Source organism: Garra rufa, chromosome 12, assembly GCF_049309525.1.
Source record: "Garra rufa chromosome 12, GarRuf1.0, whole genome shotgun sequence".
Lineage (NCBI taxonomy): Eukaryota > Metazoa > Chordata > Actinopteri > Cypriniformes > Cyprinidae > Garra > Garra rufa.
The window spans coordinates 21,468,799-21,490,974 of NC_133372.1; the positions used below are offsets into that span (position 1 = coordinate 21,468,799).

Below are 22,176 nucleotides of genomic sequence, written 5' to 3' on the forward strand. Positions count from 1 at the left end.
AATACACAGACAACAAAATGTCATTTCATATTTATTATTATTTTTTATATATATTTTAAACTCGTCTATTTTTTCAATACATTTCTGGCAACCACAAAACCAGATCAGGTTTTAACCATTGTGTAGCAGGGTGATAGGCCTAAATTTTGACGTTTACGTTTAGGTAAAGGCGACATCTTGTGGAATATGTCTGTAACTACAGACTCATCCAGATGTGGAGCCAGGAGTCGTCTTCTGCTGTAATCTTATCTAGTGGCCTGTAAGCAGAGGTGCTGTGGGGGTAACTTTTAAATGACGTTGTCGTGTGTTTCTCCTCCTCATAAGTTGGGTAAATACTGAAGTGCAGTTATTTCGAACTGAGGACGGACTGAAGTAAAAATGAAGCTGTTGGTATGCCTTTTTTGCGTGGTCTTATTGACTTTCTGCACTGGTATGTCTTAAACCATGGGTTTTATTTGCATATTAATGTGTTTTTATTTTTCCTCTCACTGTGGGTTGTGACGTTTGTGTGCATATGATCTGTTTTGTCAGTACTCATTTTCATGCAAAATCAGAGCGTTTTAGAATATTTGGACATAGTGACATTTGAAATTAAATAGCTGTTTTCTTTTCGGTCTTCTTGCAGTTCTAGACAGAAACTGGTGTATATTTCTGTGAAATTATCTTCATTATGCTGTTGTTTTCCTATTATTTTACCTATTATTGTTTTAATCTTCTTCACTTGCTAAACGATTTCTAATAACAGGCTATTGAATAGCAAACTTAACATTTCCGTAGTTGTTTTTATTGATTCCTGATGTTTCCGTTTTATTTGTATGTTAAGAGTTTTTATATATTCCTATCCTACTTTGTAGCCTATATTTCTATTCCTATTGTTTTAGCTGCTGAAAAATGTTACATGAACACAGTAGTTTAACAAATTATGTGATCATTTTACCGTTCCTCCGCACCCTTATCTAAGTATTGACTAGGCTAACATGAGCGAAACGTATAAAAACTGCTATTAAAAAACGCTGCTCGGCTGTTTATCTGCCACGTCGGTGTTTACCGTAACGGGCTCATTTTCATACCCCTTGCGGGTCAGAGCTCCAGGTCACGCGCGCGCAGGGGCGCGCTCCCCGGGGAAACGCGCTCATGAATGGGCACTTTGTGTTCTTCCATAGAGAAACAGCGCTGGGAAAGGGAGGGAGGGAGGGGTTGAAATGGGGAGGCAGGAGAGAAAGTGAGTGAAGTGTATGTGTGTGCGTGCTTGTCTGTGTGAAAGAGAGAAAAAGGAGGGAGAGAGATGAAGAAAGAGGGAAAGAGAAAGGCCAAAATTCATACAAATTAGACCCCCTAAGGACTCGAGGAAATCTGAAAGAATAAAGGTTCAGAGGACAGAATGGCCGCCTGGGGAAGAATGGAGAAAATAAAATTAGCATGTAGTACAAAGAAAGAAAGAAAGAGAAATTGTTAATATTTAAGGAGACAAAGTTTTGATAATCTCATTTGTTTACATAAAAATGTACATAATGAATCAAATGTTGTGACATTTTTACACTATAGGTAGCACTTTAGTTAAGAAAAATGAATCAGTTAGTTGTATTCACATGAATACATCATGTTGTCATTACCATGAATTTACAGTATGAAATGGTGATTTTGATGCATGTATATGTCCTAGATGCAAATCCCATCATTAAGGAGAGTTTTGCAAAGCAGCTACTCCGCACCAAGAGACAGAAGCCTGGACACCCTGATGAACCTATGAGGGTTGGGTGCCAACAACCGACTCCTTTTATTTACACACTTATTAACAAAGCTTAAGAAAACATCATGCATGAGAGTCTGGCTGTAATTCTTTGTGATAGTAAACATCTGTTCTCAATATTGCTCTGTCCTGGATATATACAAATTTCTTAACAAATCAATAAGTGAACTTAGTTTCATGTCAATACTCTAGAATTCAGAGTTCATGTGTATTTCAGGAACACATGCTGCATATGCAGAGGCTGGAACAGAGGGCTCGAGAGACCAATATGGAGCACTGGATGAACCCTCACTGCTTCCCTCGCTGTGACCGCAACTACGGCTACCCTGTGTAACCGGCCTGCAGTGATCCACAGGTTCTGACACCCCTCAGCTTTTGTATCTGCAAAGACTGCAATGCTTGAGCTTACTATATGGTTTCACATATTATTGTACCTTCACATTTTTCCTTATAATAAAAATGAATTAGGCTAGGTGAAGAAAGTAATTAGATTATTATTAATTGTTCACACTCTATACGTCATATGGGATGTTTTTTTTTTCCTTCCCTGTACTGACCTTTTGTTTGAGTTCTGCCAAGACTTGTAAAGAAGGCATATTAAATGTTAAATATGGTTTTATCATGAAAAAGGTCTACCCATATGTAAGTGCAAATCAGTTCAAAGTGATATTATTTTTCAGGGCGAAGACAGGAATTCGGCGACGACGAATATGATGAAGACCATGGATTGCAATAAGAGCGAAATGACGCAGAAATGCCGAGGAGGCCAAGGATACGAAGACACCCACCTATTAACAGTGTAGACGCATTTTAGATGTCTTACTTGGATGGAAAATCTTATAATCTTTAGGTTTTTTTAAATAAAAAATAAAGGCGAATTACGAAATCGCATTTTGAATAGGCTAAGAGACTAACAAAAATTAAAATGTTGTGCTCTAAATTTTGATTGTGACTGTGGTTTTTCAACTTATGGGTTTTAGGAGTATTTTAGTTGCATTATGATATGAGTAAAATCGAAACTACAAGATTAAAAGTTTAAAACAGTGATTGTGTGCAAACGGTCCATAAACAAGAGTTTGACCTTTACACGGTAATATCTGAAGGCCTAACACTGATTGATCGAAAGCACAATAAATGTGTTGTGTAAACCTGAAAGTTTACATTTTGTCACGTGTCACACAAATAATCACAAAACCCAAATAAATAAACAAATAAAATGCTGTAAAATTAAATCAATAAGTACACTAATGTTTAACCAAATTAAATGTCTGGGAACTTTAAAATGTAGCCTTTTTTCCTTAAAACGCCGACAGATCTCGTCTTGCATTTGTATATATATGCGAATATATGCGAATAAGCATAGCCTAAATTTAAATATTAATTTTACGCTGTTTTTTTATCACAGGTTACATTACATTATATCTAATGTATATTGTGCGCTTTTCTATTTACCGCCATATTAAAGAACTTTTATTCGCACAATTACATAGATATTCACAATTACAAAATAGGTAGAATTCTACGTTTAACATTACTAAATATATATGAATACGAATTTGAGCTGAAGTAAAGAGAAACAAAAGAAACTTGTTCATCATTCTACATTTTACTTTTGAGTTTAGAAAATTAGATTTTCACACTTTCATATGTGTAAATTGTTAAGGTAGCTGTACCGTAAAACAAGTGTACAAGGTAACTGACAGTATTAAATGACAAAATAAAATCAATGAGATTTACAAGAACTGAAGAATTACACGAACTGAAAACGTAATGATGTGACGCTAAAAAAATATGACGGTTAGTGTGCAAAATGTCAACTCTTAGTCTGTACATAAATGTTTGAATTTTAATATTCGTCTGGGAGACAAGTAATACTTTTATATATTTATAGGTAAACAATTTGTAATTAATACTTATTTACAACAAATGATCTGAGAACTCTTGTATGTATTTGAACGCAGTTCTGGCCTTGTTTACTGTGTCTAGTGCATGCAAATCTCTTAAAGCAGCAATTTCACAATAAATACAGATTTCAGTGTGACAGAAAACGGAATAAGATTTTTTTATACAATACACAGAATATTTTTTGACAATAAAGTACTTCTAGAGAGAGGAAAGGAACATACTGGCTGCAGTAAAGAATCATCTTATATCTTTAAAGAAGCCTTTATCTGTGCTACTCTCTTTGATTGTTACAGTCAGGAAGTTTGTCGTCACATCAGTAACTATGACTTTCTCCACATTGCTGAAGGAGGGTCTCCAAGCATCTCCCTCGTCTGGCTCTCCAAATATGCGTGACACTGGAATTTTGGCAATAAGCGAAGGCTGTCTGCTGGTGGAATCACCATGTTCAAATGTTCTTCGTTTTGAAAGGTGCTTCAGGTGTTTATGGTGAAAGTGGCTTGTCTGTGGATTAGTCCTGCGGCCCTGTAAGTCTGCCCTAACTCTGCTGGAATGCAAACTCCACTCTGGAGAAATATGCTGGGTACTCCTGTTTGGAACAACTCTGTTTTGTTTGTGTGAATAAGTAGCATCCATGTGCTTGTGAGATATCTTAATTCTCCCACTTATTTCAGAACATCTCTCTTCCTCTTCTCCCAAACCTAACTTTGCCATTTTGGAAGGAATGCTTGCCATGGTTTCATCTGCTGCTCTTTTCGAATGCTCTGGATGCAAGGAGCTTGTATAGCCATCTGTGAAGTGTAATTTGGGCTTCCGTCCTCTCTTTTTTGGGTTGAGGGTAAATGCATCAGTGCTGTGTCTGGGTGAGTGTGGAGAACGATGTTCCCTTGGTTCTGGAGGTGGAATCCTTACACTCTCACCTCGGTTGACTGTGCTGGGAGGGAAAATTGTGGGAACCACAGCACGTAGTCCCTCTCTCGCTCTAGGGGTTACCACAGGCTCTGGACTGGGATATGTAATGCCTCTGTTTGAGTCATTCCTAAATTCGTAAGACTTTGCCTTTTCTTTAGCTTGGGCCTGTAAAAAATATATGAATTTAAGAAATTAGTAAACAATACAAAAGTAGCCCTTATATAAAAAGTATTTATTTATTTACACAGACAAAAACTTCAGTGCAAACCCAAACAACTTTTTTGAATATTAAGTGGGAGAATATATATAGATATATATGTATATGTATATTTAATACACACAATATAAATAATTTTACCAAAAAGACTATTATTTATTATATATTTGTTAGTAAATGAATGACATTAACCTTTAAAAGAAAAGTCTTGAGCTTAGGTCCTCTTTTCTTGGGTCCAAATATTTCTCTCTCGCGCTCCCTGCATTCAAATACAAGCGCATGTGTGAAAACGTCTGTATTTTCAGTCACCTAACAGTTTTTTTCTTTATCTTTATTTATTTATTTTCTACCTCTCTTCAAAGGCAACGAATAGGCGCGAGTCTAGGATGTTTTCCTCTGGTTCCCAAGTACTGTACCTGTAAAAACAACAACAAAAAAAGTTTCACGTAATGACTGTCAATCTGTAAATGCATTTAAACCACTGCTCTATCGGCCAGCTAGCAGGGCCAGCTAATGTTGCAGCATGCCATCTGCCAAAACCAGTCTGCAGTAATAACCAGCATGTTAACCTGCCAGTGGATGTACGCCCCTCGCGATATCTAGCAGGGTTGACAGCCATCACTGTCACCAAACACCAGTGCAAGACACTACAGACAGGATGGGCATGTATTACTCACTTGGGTGACCAGCCCTTCCATTTCACGAGATATTCCATTCGACCCTGCGCGTGCCATCAGACACAAACACACACACAAAAAAATAATTCGTTAGCGCGAGACGACGACATTAGCACGTATATGCAAAAAATGTCGAGATATCTCTCACACAAGACATACCCGTCGGATTCGTCTCTTGATGATTGATTCGGCCGCGAACACCCTCTCTCCGACAGCCGACAGCTCCATGTTTACCTTCGTCTACCGTTAGCTTGCAGCGAAGCTAGCCTTGAGCGCGAGTCCTGTCCGCCTGCTCTAGCTTCAGAATTCCATACAGCCCATAATACTCTCGTGCACAGCCAGACGTCATCACGTTCTTTAACATGTTGCCTTGGCACCGCTTGTAGGTGGAAAGATTTGGAGGCCGTTCATTGGCTCCACTGTTGCTAAGTAGCCGGGGCTTGCTCTTAGTGACATACCTGCATTCTTGACAGAAATATAATAAGTTCTGCTCAATACTTGAATGAATCTATCAGATAATTAACGTTTCATCGTAAACGTTACGTCAGTACTAAAATAGGCCTTCAGGAAAACCTTTTGCAGAACAAGGACGTGAAGGCTAAAAATTCTAAAAATTCTGTGTTTTCTCAAACAGGGATAATTCATTAATATTTTTCTGTTAATAGGTTTTTTGATATAGCCTACTGTAACGTTACATCTGTTATTATAGGAAAATGCATGCCATATTATTCTGATCGATATTCTGCTATTCGCAAGACTATTTTACTAATCCCGCCAACAACATACGTAAAGTCTTTATCCACGACAAATTTATCATGGATGGAAATAAATATTGATTTGAATTTGAGCCGTAACAGCCTAACTTTATACAAAATAATTGTTTCATTTCGTGTCTTATATACGTTTTCTAAAAGCCGTTAAATAAACAGAACGGGCTGAATTTGTCAGTAGGCTACATTTACCGATGATTTAAAGTAAACGGTTGGCTAATCTACTTTACCACATTGTTTTCTCTAAAATGTGTTAGATTTTTCTTACTTTTTTGATAAAGAAATAAGGACCACATACTTGTTTTATTCGGTAGCCTACATTTAGCCCATACGTTTGCCCAAAATTAGTAGAATATTTAGGTTTTGTCTTCAACTAACTGGTTCTTTCGAGAAAAAAAAAAGAATAAATAAATAAATAACTATTACTACTACTAATTATGATAAATAAGTAATTGATTGACACTTTTGTATAAGTGAAGCCAAATGAGAATCCAAATAAAATTGATTAAACAGCGCCATTGTAATAATATTTTTATTTATATTTTATACTTTATTTATAAAATACCCCAATTTAATTACTGAAAAATGTAAAGGAATGATATGTATCCTATTAAACATTGCAATAGGCCAAAGATGACAACAACAACTTCTGCTAAAGACAACGAAACAAATAAAACTACAGCACAATAGCTAATGCAAATGGAACAGTTCATAATTATTAACTTTTCATTAACAAGAGTTACTAAATGCACTACTATAACCTTTTAAATGTTTACCCTAACAACGATTATATAGGCCAGACTTTTTCTTCATTAACAGCTCAAACAACTTGGCTTTATTTATTTATTTATTTATTTTTTAAATATATATTTTAATTTTATTATAAAGTATGTATATAATACAATTTTATAAAAAATAAATATAAAAAGTATAATATTGCAATTAGGTGTTCCATATAGTGTAATTCGATTAAAAAAGTCTCACATAATTATGTTGGCTTAACGAAAAAGATACTTTAAATATAAAATTATAGATTGAAATTGAAATGACAAGCAAACATTAATACCAGCTATACATATCAAGGAAAAACAGTCATTAATTTATTGTAATTATTCATTTATGGCCATAAAGAGAAATACCCTGTTATCGCAGCTTTTCTGAGAATGTATACCAATCTCATGCTCAGTCCTGCACAGTCACTTCGGTTTCAAACAGTGCATGCCAGGTAAAAAATAAATAAAATCTATAGCTAAATTATGACATGAATTAATACGTTTCTGTGTGCATTTTAGACGTTTTCTAATTATAAAATGCATTTGAATGTAACATCTTAAAAATTATATCCTAAAACTTTAAAAATAAACATGGATGCTGGGACATTGATTGTTAACTTGGTAGACTGAAAATTAAGTTAATACTGTCGGTTTATTCGGTGAGTAAATATAATGCATCCGCTACACAATAATGAACAGTTAAACAGTGGTTTTAAGAAATTTTGTATGATGAATTCTATAAGCAACGACTGTATAGTGAATTCTCCACAATACAATCAAGGCTTTGGTTTTCATTTTCAGTTTTTATATAGGCTACATAACAGGTAAACAGCTGACTTGTGGTTGGTTCTGCGGAAGACGATTGGTGGTTTGACTACTGCAGTGGTTATATCCGTATATGGGCTCTAGATCGAGCTGGAAGAATATTATTGGTTAACTCGTTTCTGGGCAACCAGCATGACAAATTCTGCACAATTTGCAAAGGGAAATGGCAAATACACTACTATTTTTGCTCAGTGTGTTTCAATCAGTTTGATGCAATTTTCGATAATGTTAAAAAAATTGTATATTCCCATGTTAATTGTTTTTTCGAAAACATTTACATGGTTTCACTGTTTTTGTTGTATTATTGATTATTTAGGTCACATTGTGTCCAAGACTTAAACATTTATTAAGACCATAAATCGAGCGCTTTCTGCTGCATATTAGTTTACCAATCACCATATATTTTTTTTATTATATATGATTATAAAATCACTGTTAACCTGAGTGAATTTCGGAACAGACGTGCATTAAGTTATTGATTTTTAAAAAATAAAAATAAATATGCCACATAAAATCAATCTAAGCTTTGTCAATAATCACGAAAACGTATTAACGATGGCTATCTCTGATTTTTAAGTAAAAAGCAGAACAACTTCAGCTAGTTCATTATTTTAGTGAGATAAACATAAGTTAGGTTTTTATTCCTAAAGGCAACTTGTACTAAGATCACATTAATCACAGGTATTTCAAACGCAAGACAATATTTTAATGAGCTCAAGCTTTAGAACTTCTCTGTACCGCTCTAGTTATCAAAACGCTTTATTGTACTAAAGCCATGTACAGTTTAAGTAACCTAATGCTTAACTTACGTAATCTTTATTACTTTATTATTTCAAAAGAAGCTGTTCAAGTCGTCTTTTAAATAAACTTGTCGAAATTAACAATCTACAGCTAAAATGCACTGCAGTAAAGCTGAATTCATAAGCTGATCGCAAATAAAGTGGATGGACCAAAGGAAGCCATTTTATAACCGCAGCGAGAGCAGCTTTATCTCAGACGGTGCAGCAAAGGAAATGGTTGATTCCGTTTCAGTGAGGCTGAAGAGCTTTCCGAAGCCCATCTTTGACACAAATTTCACCACGAACCAAGCCCTGCCTATTTTTGGTGGACTAATACTAATCATGATCTTGCTGTGAGAAAGAGAGATGTTTGCTGTCCGCCATGTTAGCGCCGACAAAAAATGAGTAGAGTTTTATACATCAGGTTGTTAAAGCTTCATACAAGCTCCATGATAGTAGCCTATAAAGCGAAAGCTACCATTAAGCCTATTATAATTATTATTCTATCCTACGAGCCCATAGTGTCTTTTACCTATAAACCTGACGATGCATATACGGGATGAATCTCTTCTTGCCGGTTTTTAATGGACCGTCTTGCGCATCAAACTTGCGCAACAAAATTGTTAATAGTCTGAAGGCACATTGTATATTATTCTATGGATGACGTTAAAAATTTACATTTTATCTATAAACTCAACATTCATTAACATTTTGAAGTGCTTAGGGTCCAGGGACCTGCAAAGGCATTCTGCCACGTACATAGTAAGATGTTAGTTGCTGAAATATCAGCTCTGTTTAGGTTATTTCCCCTCGAGATCTCCGGTAAACCCATTAGACTAATCTTTCTTTGTTTTATTTATTTATTTATTTATTTATTTATTTATTTATTTATTTATTTATTTATTTGCGTTGTCTCTCCTTTTACTAATTTCGAAATGTTACCTGCTGAATAGACTTTTCACAGAGGCAAATGTGACAAATTAGACTTATGCTACGTCTATGCAATATCACAGTATACAGAGTAAAGTAATTATAAACAATTGCAATGTGTCCTGTCTGATTTCTGGACAATCTCTATGTGCTCGCCATACCCATAAATAAAATGCTGTGGCACAAAATTCGATTTACACAACAATCATTCTAAATAGCTGTTAGCCTTATCTAAACATATAAGGAAAACAAATTAGAACGTAAGTTTCCTTCTTGCCTATAACTTCTTGTTCATATTTGTAGCCTTACCTGACAGGTTTTCTGAGGCAATATCAACATGAAAACGGATTTTTAGTTTCTGAGCTATTCCTGGGTAATGTTTATTGCAGGAAGAAATTTGACATCTCATAAATAAAAAATAATCCAACGGCCAAGAAAATGTAAAGTTTCTGTATTGACAACTCTGATGTTATGTGATCTCGATAATGAGTGTATATAGATATACGCGTAGATAAGCTTCGTGCATAATTAAAGACTATAAAGCCCTACTGTCCTTCTTTTCTGGAAGAGTTTAGTTAAGCCTAATCTATAACAGAGCTTCGAAAGTGAGATAGCACTGCTGCCAATACTCCCACAGACATGCCAGTTTTAAGATGATGATACTGATCAGAGTTGTGCTAAACTTAGGCACAGTTGTCATGCTTTTTTAACAGAAAACAATTTAAATTAACTATTTATTCCCAGTCTTAGAACTAAGAATGAATGCTCATCTTAAGCATTTTTGGAAAAAAAAAAAAAAAAAAATTATAGTAGCTGCTGTGGATGGAGTACAAGCAGGCAAACCCTCTTTAGCTCCATGTCCTATTTAAGGGCTGAGCAAAGGTCAGTCAGATACTGATGTCTTATGCAATTACATGATAGTAATATTTTGCTATCTTTCAAATGGCCTATCTGTTTGCTCGTCTCTCATGTGAGTTTATTAGGAACTCTTCCATTCATCACACACACACACACACACACACACACACACACACACACACACACACACACACATGTTGGGTTTACATGTTTTATGGGGACATTCCATAGGCGTAATGGTTTTTGTACTGTACAAACCGTATTTTCTATCGCCCTACACCTACCCTACACCTAAACCTAGCCCTCACAGGAGATTGTGCACACTTTTACTTCCTCAAAAAAACTCATTGTGCATGATTTATAAGCCTGTTTCCTCATGGGGACCTGAGAAATGTCCCCACAAGGTCAAAATCTACTGGTATTCCTATCTTTGTGGGGACATTTGGTCCCCACAACGTGATGAATACCAGGTACACACACACACACACACACACACACACACACACACACACACACACACACACACACACTTGCTTGCAGTACAGGCAAAAATAGAGATCTTACTCAAGAACATAAAATAAAACTTTTAATATGCTTATAGACAAAACTAAACAAGACATTTCAAGTGATTTTTTTTGAAAAAAAAAACAAAGACTATAAAAGACAGATCAGTAGAAAATGTTTCTCAGTATTACATCTGTAGTAAGTGCCTAAATTTAAGCCTTCTGAAATACAGCACTGCAAACAGCGTTAAGATAATATGATAAAAGCTATTAACAGGAAATCCTGTTTAGTTTATTTTTTCTATCCCTAACATGGAATAGTTAAATGTGTGAATTTGAAAATTAATTCAGATCAGCTAAATCAAACAGAATCTGAAATTATCAAAACTTTACAGTAGATTGTTTCAAAAATTCCAGGCAAGTTTAAAGACTTGACGATTAGACATGCTTTACATTTATACAGATTCACAGTAAATAGTCAGTAGTCTTTATAGACTTTATATCCATCACATATTTCTAAACTGTAACATACTCCTTGAATGTCACTGTGAGGCAGTTTGCTGTGACATCTGTGATTATTATATTCCCAAGAAAAGGTGTAAAGCTTGGAACAGATTTTTTCATTACTTTCTTTTCTTGCTGTGGTGTAGAGATTGCTGCTTTCCCAGTCGGTATAGAGTTTCCAATCTGAGAATGTGTAGGAATTTTTCTCTCTTCTCTCGACCTTACACAGCTGAGGTCTATGGGTTCGTCTTGGTTGGAGTCCAGGATTTCAAAGTCATGTCCGCCAGAGTGCTGATGGTCATTGATGTGTGTGGTGCTGTTGTAAGAGTGAGACAAGTCAGTACTTGGGGCATTTATACTCTGAGAACTCAAAAACCTCTTAGCCTCCCCACTGTCATTGTCTGGCCCAGAGTAGCAACGCTTTTGAGGCAAGGTGGAGGGACCATATTGAGTAGATTGGGTGCATCTTTGATCACGCTTCTCAAAAGGCACTGTAGTCAGACTGGTTTTGGTTGTCAGTTGCAAAGGCTGTTCATTAGATACATAATCTCCAGTGCTGCCAGGCTTCTTTGAGTTGTTTGGCTCAAACACTATGGAGCATACTTTTTTAGGATTGTCCCCTCCACAAGATGATAGTCCATTGGAAAGCCTAGAACCGGCAGACTCAGCTTTACTGTCCTTATTAATCACTTTCACAAGACTTTGCTTCTTTGTGTGCTTTATCTTCTCTTTGCTCTCATCTGTTCCGCAAGACTTACAATCCTGTGCTTGCCTTTTCCCCCCAGAATCTGCTGCTCTTTTCTTAATTTTAGCTGCCTGGGTGCCATTTTCCATGTATTTGCTCATGACAATTACAATGCGCCCGTTTTTATTCTTGTTCTTCACAATCTTCAGTTTGCTGCTTATTCCATTGGGCGGTGCTTTGTCTTCCTTTGCATCACTGTTTATGTTCATGTTAAAGTCAGCCACATTATTTAGTTTCGGAAGCTTTTTCAACTCCATTGTAATATTCCTCACCTTACTGAGGCACCCGGAATCCTTATCTTGGACCCATTTCTGCTGTAGAGCTGGAGTTAAGTTCCATTCCTTGTCAGTCAACTTAGGAACTTTGGTCTCCTTGACCCTCTGATACAGGGAGTCATACATTTTAGGGTTTGGTTGATAGTGGTGGTGTTTCTTGCTATTGAGCTGGTAGTAGTGCTTCTTTTTCCCATTTATTCTTGCCTCTCCCTGCTTGTCTTTTGGGTTGGGCTGGTAGGGATGGTGCTTCTTGCTGTTAAGCTGGTATTGCTGGCTTTGGACCAGGTCTGCAGTTGCTTTGGGTTGGTTATCCTCACCCTGAGACACCTCCTGAAGGTCAGTAAGAACACTGGATCTTCGAGCAAATGATGGTACCTTGGAAATAAGATAAATCCACAATGAGCTTTGCAGTAGAAACAATTGGTGACATGACTTCCACAGAAGTTAATTGGGTACATTGCGTCCATAGTCATGTTTGTAAGTGATGGTGAATTACCTGTAGGAGAAGATGTTTTGGTTTTGGCCCTCGTTTACGATAACCCATTAGCTGTTCTTGTCTTTCCCTGAATGGAAAAGTTTTAGATTATAAAAAGTCATGATAAAAGAAACCAAATTCAAGATAAGACACAAACTAATACACTTTGTTGTCCCACACTCTTAGAAAAAAGGTACAAAAGTTGTCACTGGGCCAGTACCTTTTCAAAAAGTAACTTTGTACTTTACCCAGAAGGGTGCATATTAGTACCTAAAGAGTACATATTACTACTCGAATGATAAATATTAGCACATTTTGAAAATGAACTGCCCCAAAGACTGCTTTTGTACATGTTTTGTTCATTAAAGTGCATTACGGTCAAGTTATTGCCTGTTTTGTCTAACCTTTAAAACGTGATCTGGCTTTAAATTGCCCACCAGTGGAATTTATAAAATTTGCTTACATAAAACAAAGAACATTTTGTGTAGCTTTGGTCAACACACACCTTGTTTACTAATTTGGTGGACAATCCCAGTTGGAAAAAAAGAAAGAAAAATAAAGATGGCAAAACGTATTAATAAATGGTTCTATATTGTCTAATACTGTGTTATTTGACAAGCTTTTCCAATAAGTTCTGTTATTTATTTGTTATCTTAAACATATTGGCTGTCGAAAAAAATGGGCCATCAGCTCTTTTCCCATCGACCTTCTATAAAATAATATTGCAAAAACCTAATTAGACGAACTAGAACGGTTCTATACTCAAGGGGCGCGTGCAATTACTCCAAACAGAATTCCGCGTCGCGAGGGAGACCGCTAATGGTGAGCGCAGATGCCAGTCAAAGGGAATGAATACCCGACAAAAAATGTGTGTGGAATTTCGGGGAGGGGTGAATGCATGTGTAGCTACGGAAAATTGACCATTTGCAAAATGCAAACAGTCAATTAGTGTGGGCATGCACTTCGGCTGTAAGCTTGATAGAAAATAATATGTATTTGCGCTTACTACAATGCTTTCGGTTTAGGGAGTCTATAGAGTATGTCCAAAAGTGGACACTGTCAGCCAAACCGGGCTAAATGAATAATAGTACAATACTTGAAGGGTTTGTTGATAAATGGTTCCATAAGCAATGCAAGGTGTCTCGAAGAATCACATTTTCTGGACAGATCTGTATGTAAACATTCTTTAATGGCTAGTTCCTGACCGTGGCATTGGTGTACCGCGCAATTAAATTCAGCCATATATTATAGCGCGCCTGCGCACAAGTTCTCTCCTGCTCTTGTGTGCACCCCCCTTCTGTCAGTGAGAGAAAGTGAAAAAGAATGAGCACGAGCACAGCGGCGGCGAAAGCGTCTTCCCTCCTCCTCCCCTTTCGGCTGTAAGCTCAGAGCGTCAAACCAAGACTGCTCCTATGCCTCACCTGTTTTGGAAAGCGACGAGAAGTCTCGGGTCCAGAATATTTTCCTCTGGCTCCCACGTGTTATATCTATAAAGAGAAGAAAGGAGGCGGGGAGCGAGGGGAGAGGAGGAGAGCAGAGAAGCATGAATATCACCAGCTCCCTCAACCGAACTATCTAACGTGGCTGTCATCTGAGCGACTAACGCCACTAACAAGGTCCTACTAAACGGATCTTCAAGAATGTTAGGGAGTAAAGAATAGGCTACTGATGCTACATGGTTGATGCTTCCTATTCATTAAACTATTAGTATTATATACGTTTCATTTTGCAAAAGCAGAACTGCTTTTCTATAGCATGTAGCTTAAATATAAAACATTATTTACCACATCCCTGCATCAGATATTAAGCGCTAACTCTCTCTCACACACACATGCACACACGCACACACGCACACATACACATAAACATAAACATACACAACACAACATAGCAAAGCCAATGACATCTTGAACTGAAACTTACTTGGGAGACCAGCCTCTCCACTTGACCAGGTACTCACACCTTCCCTGTGAATATTATAAAAACAAAGTCAGTTACTATTGGAAATAATTGTAAATAAAATAAACAATCCATTATCCTGGGTTTCGCAAACAAATCCCTATTCTTGTGTTCTCTTTTTAAAATACAAACCTTTACCTGCGTGTTTTCCAGGCTTACAACATGAAAATGTAATGTGTTTGTTAAGTGAAAACCACAAACCTTTCTAATGCGTTTCTTTTCGATGCTTTCCACCGCGAAGACGTGCTCACCCGCGGCGGGCAGCTCCATTTTCAGCGCGCGCTGTAATACTTCTCAGTGCGCGCGCGATAGCATGAGTGCTCTTCTCGCGCAGGTTTCTCGTGCTCTCCCGCTCCGTATGGTCTTTAGCTTCTCAAGCGAGATCCAGTTTTAACTCTCAAATGAGCTGTACAACGTACTTCATGCAAATAGCCATGAGCGTGACGTCACATTAGGAGGGGCGGTGTAGAGGCTGGTCAGCCCTGTGCCGCGGGTTTACTGAGCAAATGAAGAGTCGTTACTGCAGCCCTTCAAGTACTGAGCGAGAATTCCTCTTTCATGACGCAAAGCAGGGCACACTTGTGGCAATTTTTACATTTAAACTTGATTAGTTCTTACGTTGTCATTTAGAAGTTCGGGTTCAATAATTAGGAGCTCAAGCTAATCGATCAGCATCAGCAAGCTGTGGATTTACCATCCATTTTTAAGTTTATATTACTGGCAGACAACTTTGAGGAAAAAAAAAATAGTAGGTACAACATATTAAAAAGGAATACATGACAGATAGGCCGACTGAAGTGAAGAGTTAAGCTATGAACAAATGTTTGTTTTTGTTGAACAAACACCCAGGTTACACAAAAACCCATACGTTGAAGCTAAAACGTTGATAAATTAGATTATTAAAGAACAGCATATATTTTGAGACTTCACATTTTGAACAGTGTTTTAATTTATATTTTTCTCCACTAAAGCAATGCAGTCCACTGATGCATGAAATAATCGAATGGGCGGCATTGGGATTCATCCTCAATAATCTTTTGGTCACCAATATAAAATGACATATTTGAATTTCTTATAGGTTATTAGATTCGTTTTTTAGATTTTTTTATGATATTCTGTCTAAGTTTAACATCGCGCAAGGCTACTCGCTCTAAACACTATTTAATGTTCTAGCATCTTAGTTTGGATAAATTGCAGTAGGATTCTAATTATTTCGTTGTCGGATTACTAGTAGCCTAAATTAGAGTATGATTAGCAACGTAGTTGTTTAAACTCATGTACACATTCAGTGCACATGAGAGTTGACCGCGAATGTACAATATGTAGGTCATTGTGGTTGGTCTTCAAAGCCTCAAGCACTCAGCTCATCTGACATCTGCCTTCTGACGGCCAACGGCTGCTGTAAGACCTGTGAAAAATAAACTGCAGTGGCAAACGAACGTGTGAAAACCCTGGGCAATGCCCAATCATTCACTGCCTTTGCCACAAAGGCTATGCGCTGCGTACTGCGTACCATCTTCCGAGTAGAAAAGAAATCGCACGCACACACACAAGCGAACGCAATAGGACATATACAGCCAAAAATGGGAACATATTTTCAAAATATGCACTGATGCATTTACACACATACACTCAATAATCTGCTCGATCATAGAATCAAAATAATGTGTCTTTGCGACCACAAATGGTGAAAATCTTAAGAAAAATTCAGCATGATAAGGGTTAACTGCAGGCGGCAATTCTCAGCCTATTGCAGAAAGGCACGACTGCCTTTCCTTATAAGGCAATGACTACTGAACAGCAGCGAAAATACTTGAATATATAATATATGAAATATTTTACTATGAAATATTCACTGACATTATGCAGTTGCATAAAAATAGACTTCTCCGAGAGATGAAAGACTTCCTTTTATTGAATCTGAGCTAGAACAACGAATTGCAGTTTCAGCGCACGAACCCATCTGTGTCATTTTACAGGGAATTCTGTAGAGGTGTCATGGTCTACCCCAAGCAATTACTAATGTTATCTTTAGACAATCCTGCGTTACTTGTTTCGTCAACGAGCAACATTTCAATATTTTCAGCCTGCTAATCTCTGGTGCTCGTGTGAGGTTCCTTTTAACTCCTTATTTGTTACATACTTCCATGTTAAATAAAAAGTCGGGTCAAGTCCTTCCCATACTCTACCTTAAGTACTAACATATAAGACGGACTGCACATAAAATAAAACCCAAGTGTTTTTAAACATCACCGCAAAACCAGGAAAGAACACAGCTGTGGCTGCAGATTAAATTTCAGAACAACTGACACATTCTCTCTCTTCTTACTTCGCATTAAATACAATAAAACACTCTGAATATTCTGAAAAACGACATAATAGTCTGTGTAACTAATGAGAGGGGAAAGGGTCGTTAAACATCTCGAATTATCCCTAAATGCTGGTGCGGATAAAACTTTGAATGCAACGAAACATTTCATGTTATGTCCCGTCAACGCACATATTAGATGTCTGTCATGAGAGCATGAAACATTGTTTAAAACCCTTAAAAAAGAAGCAGTACTTCCCAGTGTTCAAAGATCTGATCACAGCAATGTTTTCAGTAATTCGTTGTCACACAGATATAAAATTTATGACTATATAAAGTTTCTGCTGGCTTTGATTTCAACGTTGGGCATGCAAAACCTTCTTGTCGCAGGTACTAATAAAGGTTGTAAACGTAACACTGCGCTAAGATAACATTAGTTGTGACCTCAAGCTGACTGGTTGTTCTGTTTTCTAAAATGCATAACTGGAGATCGCAGTCTTCGACTGGCCATTCTTACAGAGCCATTAAAATACCACGCAAACTGATCTACCTTTGAAATTGTCGGGTTTGGACAAATAAAATCTGTTAATTAAGTGCTCGTCATTGTATTTTGTATGGTTTGCAAGCCAATTTAAAATTCCCGTCGTATCATTATAAAGGTTCTCTGGAATCCAGGAGTGCAATTATGGTTGCGGATGAAGCTGAGCTTCATGAGCTTCCAGCGTTATTTCCTTTTATGGCTGGTGGAATCAAGAGTAGACTTTTTCCAGATTCATGCAACATGCAGACATGTCACGACTTTTGACATTTTTTCAAACACTGCACTGCATAGCAAACATTCTGCATTTCTTTTTTCCTGATATCCTAATCTCACCAAGTGTCCAGTGTGTGTAATTTTCAGTGGTTTGAACTAACAGTTTTCACTCCATTCCTGTGTTGCTGTCAGTAAAATTTCACTGACCATCACAATTCAGAATGAGAGGAGTCATTTCCTATCTCAGATCATGGCCACAGTTGTCAGGAAGACTTAGTACCTGCTCGATTTTCAACAGTCAGTAATGATTACTAGCATGCTTCATTAAGCAAATGGAAAGGAAAACAAGAAGATGATTTCACTTCTTATTTGCTAATTAAGAGCACAAAGCACAACCAACAAAAATATCTTTTAAAAAGTACCTGTAATACACAACCTCCATCAGACATAGTTTGAAATCATTTCCTTGGTTGTAACTCCCAAGCAAGTCAACATATTTATATTACACCTGTTTTAGTGACTGTGACGTTCAACTTTGAGATGGATATTAAGTTTGTGTATTTATCAGAATTATCCTGTTTGGATGTCTATTGATATTTGTCTTAACAGTGGTGAACACAGGGAATAGCTCTTTAACTCTAGAACTTTACAGATTTTGAAGTGAATATATACAGTATATATATGCAACAACTTTGCTGAATAATCTTTAAAAAAACATTTGATATTGCCCACCAATAAAGACAGACTCGTTTCAACCTGAAACCAAACCCATTTTGTAATCAATGGCTCAATTACCGTTGTTTGACATTGACTTAAAGAAATGCACCACCCTTACTCTCAGACTTTATACAGATACTCAACAGTCCTGTCTGCCAGGAAAATGTTTGACGCAAGACAAATTATTAAACATGCATATTACTACCTTCATAACTAATCCAACCAGTATGTAATAAACAACTAAACATCTGAAGATGCATACCTCAAATCACACCTCCTTATAAAAAAAAAAAAAAACTAGTTTGCATGAGTCATATGTCATTACCTCTGTCTCGTTTAATACTAAACCAATGAAAACCTAAAAGAAGTAACTTGTACAGGACCTTAGAAGTGTTTACACCTTTTATCTATAATAAACAAATTTAACAAGTTTCAGTTAATATCACATGACAGAAACCAAGAATATAGTAAAGAGGTTTGGAAAGCACAATCTTCAGTTCACTCATATAAAGTTGTCTTGCAAGTTCTTTTGTATACATTCTTACAAGAAGTCGGGTAAATGGCCATAGGGCTAGGGTTTCTGGGCTCTGGTACTGTGTATTGCTTTGGGGCCCCCTCAGCTGATATCAGTGCCCTTGCTCTTGTGGGTAATCTTTGTACTTATTACTGAAATAATATTGGAATGTCATAAGATGTTTGTATTATACTTTTGTCATTGGAAATATGATTTTATTATTACTACTCTAGACTATTTGTCCCATGTTGAATGTCTTAGGATTGTAACCCATCTAAAACAAAATAGATGGGTAAATCAACAGATTAGAGTAGAATAGAATAGAATATTCTACAAACGTAAAAATATAATAAAAAGTAAAAGGTGTTTGTGTCTCAACCTTAAAATGAATAATTTATTATATTGTATATACACACTGCAAACACACACTAACGGTGCCAACAGTTGTCTCGGTTATACCTAAAGGCCTTATTGCTATTGCTCATATGAGAATGGAAAAATAGACTGTCGTCACAGTGACTCAGACTTTTCATTGGCTCAGAGTCCCTCAGAGTGCAGTACATAAATAACAGGTAATGTCCATGATTATTGAACAATGACGACCAGTCAGAATGACTCACTGTGGAGCACTATTATTCTGTGTGCACACACACAATCTCTTCCTGTCTAGCTCTACCACTCTTTCTCTCATTTTCTTTCTCTCTTGTGGCTTTGACGCACTAACTCTCTGGTGGTAAAGGTTAATCTGTGGGCTTAATATATTCTCAGAAAAAAGGTACAAAAGCTGTCACTGGAGCAGTACCCTTTCAGAAGGTACTTACTAATACTTGGCCAAATGGTGTAGACTTATTTACCCCAAATAGGGCATCTATTAGTATCTTAAAGGATAACGGTACCTTTTGAATAGGATGCTGCTCCAGTGACACCCTTTTTTTCAGAGAGTGTAACTTGTATATGCACAGCTGACATCAACTTCTTCTTAATATATTTTTTCCTAATATAATTCCTAGTATAATGGAATGGTGGGAAGTGCACATCATAACTGTAGCTAGCTGTATTTCAATAGTTGAAAATTGGAAACCATAAATCCATGTGGCTCTTGATTGTTTTATGTGTACATTTGATTAATGCAGCTTTATATTAGAACTGAAAGAATTTTAGAAAAAGAATGTAATGTAATGAGTGAGATGGAGGCTGAGAGAGATGTTTGGAGTGGCCTCAAGCGTGGCAGTCAGACATCAGCGGGAGGTGATTATCTTCAGACACTCTCACCCTCACATTTCCACATTAACACGGAGCAGCGTGATCAGCATCCAGCTCCATAACAAGCCTTTTATAATGACATACTCATTTCACGGGACTGCATCCCTCAGACAGACCCTCTGTGTCCTTCTGTCAGACTCATGCTACTGAGAGAGATCAAATCCAGCTGATAACTGCACAGCAGTAAGATACAGGGAAACAAATTCTGAATTATGTGCATATTTGAAAGCAATTATCTGCCTCACGTCACATGCGTTCGTACAGATTTTATTAAGCTATTTTATTGACAGAAAAATAGATTGACAGATGCACAGTTGTGTGTGTTTTCTGGATTAGTGTTCTGAAATGGCTGTGCTGAAGTCATTGTTACCACGACTGCTGGAGTGACTGGCTCTTTAAAACACACTGCCTGCAGCACCACGCAATGAGCCACCCCCACAACACACACACACTCACATGGTGTGCGGACACACACGCATGATGCACATACACATCTGAAGTCATGATACACACACTCTCTCCCTCTCTCAACCACACACACATTTAGTGTCACCACATCCCTGGAGCTGGAGATGGGGGGATGGGAGAACCGATGGAGACAGAGCAAGCGAAAGAGGGAGGGGTGGAGAGACGGACCGCCAGGCTCGTGGAGGGGAGTCGGTGGAATTCTGCAGGTTGCCGTGGAGAACAAGTCAATACTGTATTGAGCACTTTGCAGCCACAGGGAAAGAAAGTGAGCAAAATGAGCTCTGAAACGAAGTGTGTGCATCAGGGTGTGTGGGGTCGTGCACATACCCACAACCTGCAGGTAACCCTCAAACAAAAGACATGCAAGAACAGTGTATGGTGTTTATTTTGGAATATGGCACTCCAGGTCTATTTAGAGTCAATTAAAAGGAAAACTGGATCAACATCAAAGTGGTTTTATTTATTTATTTATTTTTGTTCAACAAATTAGATTATCATTTAAATGCACTAAATACTGTTGTTTTTACAAACACATCATGTAAACTTCATTGTGAGGATGTGTCATTCCATGAACCTATTTTGTAGGGTTAATACTTGTTCAACGTAACAATTGCATGTTAGCAAATATTACTGTAAACCTGTGCACCTGCCATAGGACTTATATAAACTATATTTAAACCATCTCCATCTTAGCACACTTTAATCCTCTTCATGCGCCAATGCTCATCACCTCTGTCATGCAAATCCTCGGTTTCTTCTCTTGCCCATGGAACAAGGCCATTGATTGGAGTACCTAACTTGTGGGGAGGCTAATTTTCCTGTTTGCATGTTAATATACTGGAGCAGGACACAGAGAAAGAGAAACAGATCTACTTACAGTCAAAACCCATCAGCAGCTTGCCACAAATAATGATCTATCAGCAAAGTCCTGACTGGAGAAGAGTAATTTTCATATCAATTACATGCTGTATTATCATATTTCACGAAAATGACTAAACGTGAAATGCACAGTGGTTGATTTTGAGTACTTGCAAAACAAAACATGGTTACTGAGAAATGTCATGATTAATGAGAAAGGTATTATTAGCAAAATCAAAAAAATAAAAATAAAAACTTTATTTTTCAATGTTTCACATAAGCCTGCTCTTCATTAATAAATCAAATTTTATTGCCATATTGATCACATAGCTTTGTGTGTATTTTTTGAAATCTAATTTTTTATCCACACTATAATATGCGCTAGCGTCTATGTTTTAGTTTCATGTTGTACAATTTAAATTAATTAGATTTATTCAAGT

At 37.1% G+C, this 22,176-nt stretch overlaps 3 protein-coding genes across 3 annotated transcripts; 1 reads left to right on the top strand and 2 right to left on the bottom strand.

The window, feature by feature from the left end:
• Window positions 1-243: 243 nt before the first annotated feature.
• Window positions 244-2,690, top strand: c12h17orf67 (chromosome 12 C17orf67 homolog). The gene is made up of 4 exons (XM_073851795.1): window positions 244-430; window positions 1,664-1,752; window positions 1,968-2,105; window positions 2,431-2,690. Exons 1-3 carry the CDS (start codon window positions 379-381, stop codon window positions 2,082-2,084), a joined length of 258 nt encoding a protein of 85 aa, XP_073707896.1. The 5' UTR covers window positions 244-378; the 3' UTR covers window positions 2,085-2,105; window positions 2,431-2,690.
• An 886-nt stretch (window positions 2,691-3,576) lies between these two features.
• Window positions 3,577-5,762, bottom strand: cbx8b (chromobox homolog 8b). The gene is made up of 5 exons (XM_073851794.1): window positions 5,618-5,762; window positions 5,459-5,502; window positions 5,132-5,197; window positions 4,974-5,040; window positions 3,577-4,729 (listed from the first exon to the last, which is right to left on the bottom strand). Exons 1-5 carry the CDS (start codon window positions 5,684-5,686, stop codon window positions 3,893-3,895), a joined length of 1,083 nt encoding a protein of 360 aa, XP_073707895.1. The 5' UTR covers window positions 5,687-5,762; the 3' UTR covers window positions 3,577-3,892.
• A 5,204-nt stretch (window positions 5,763-10,966) lies between these two features.
• Window positions 10,967-15,272, bottom strand: LOC141346833 (E3 SUMO-protein ligase CBX4-like). Its single transcript, XM_073851793.1, has 5 exons — window positions 15,056-15,272; window positions 14,819-14,862; window positions 14,317-14,382; window positions 12,917-12,983; window positions 10,967-12,795 (listed from the first exon to the last, which is right to left on the bottom strand). The coding sequence occupies exons 1-5, from the start codon at window positions 15,122-15,124 to the stop codon at window positions 11,413-11,415; spliced, it is 1,629 nt and encodes a 542-aa protein (XP_073707894.1). The 5' UTR covers window positions 15,125-15,272; the 3' UTR covers window positions 10,967-11,412.
• Window positions 15,273-22,176: the final 6,904 nt, after the last annotated feature.

Bases quoted from the DNA above. Each gene is read 5' to 3' on its own strand.
- cbx8b (XM_073851794.1), bottom strand. From the start codon at position 5,686: ATGGAGCTGTCGGCTGTCGGAGAGAGGGTGTTCGCGGCCGAATCAATC. The intron at 5,503-5,617 runs GTATGTCTTGTG...TGGCACGCGCAG, and splicing joins TCAAGAGACGAATCCGACGG to GGTCGAATGGAATATCTCGT. The intron at 5,041-5,131 runs GTAGAAAATAAA...ATTTGAATGCAG, and splicing joins TTCGTTGCCTTTGAAGAGAG to GGAGCGCGAGAGAGAAATAT.
- LOC141346833 (XM_073851793.1), bottom strand. From the start codon at position 15,124: ATGGAGCTGCCCGCCGCGGGTGAGCACGTCTTCGCGGTGGAAAGCATC. The intron at 14,863-15,055 runs GTTTGTGGTTTT...TAATATTCACAG, and splicing joins AAAAGAAACGCATTAGAAAG to GGAAGGTGTGAGTACCTGGT. The intron at 12,984-14,316 runs GTGAGGCATAGG...TTTTCCATTCAG, and splicing joins CTCGTCGCTTTCCAAAACAG to GGAAAGACAAGAACAGCTAA.
- c12h17orf67 (XM_073851795.1), top strand. From the start codon at position 379: ATGAAGCTGTTGGTATGCCTTTTTTGCGTGGTCTTATTGACTTTCTGC. The intron at 431-1,663 runs GTATGTCTTAAA...TATATGTCCTAG, and splicing joins CTTATTGACTTTCTGCACTG to ATGCAAATCCCATCATTAAG. The intron at 1,753-1,967 runs GTTGGGTGCCAA...TGTGTATTTCAG, and splicing joins ACCCTGATGAACCTATGAGG to GAACACATGCTGCATATGCA.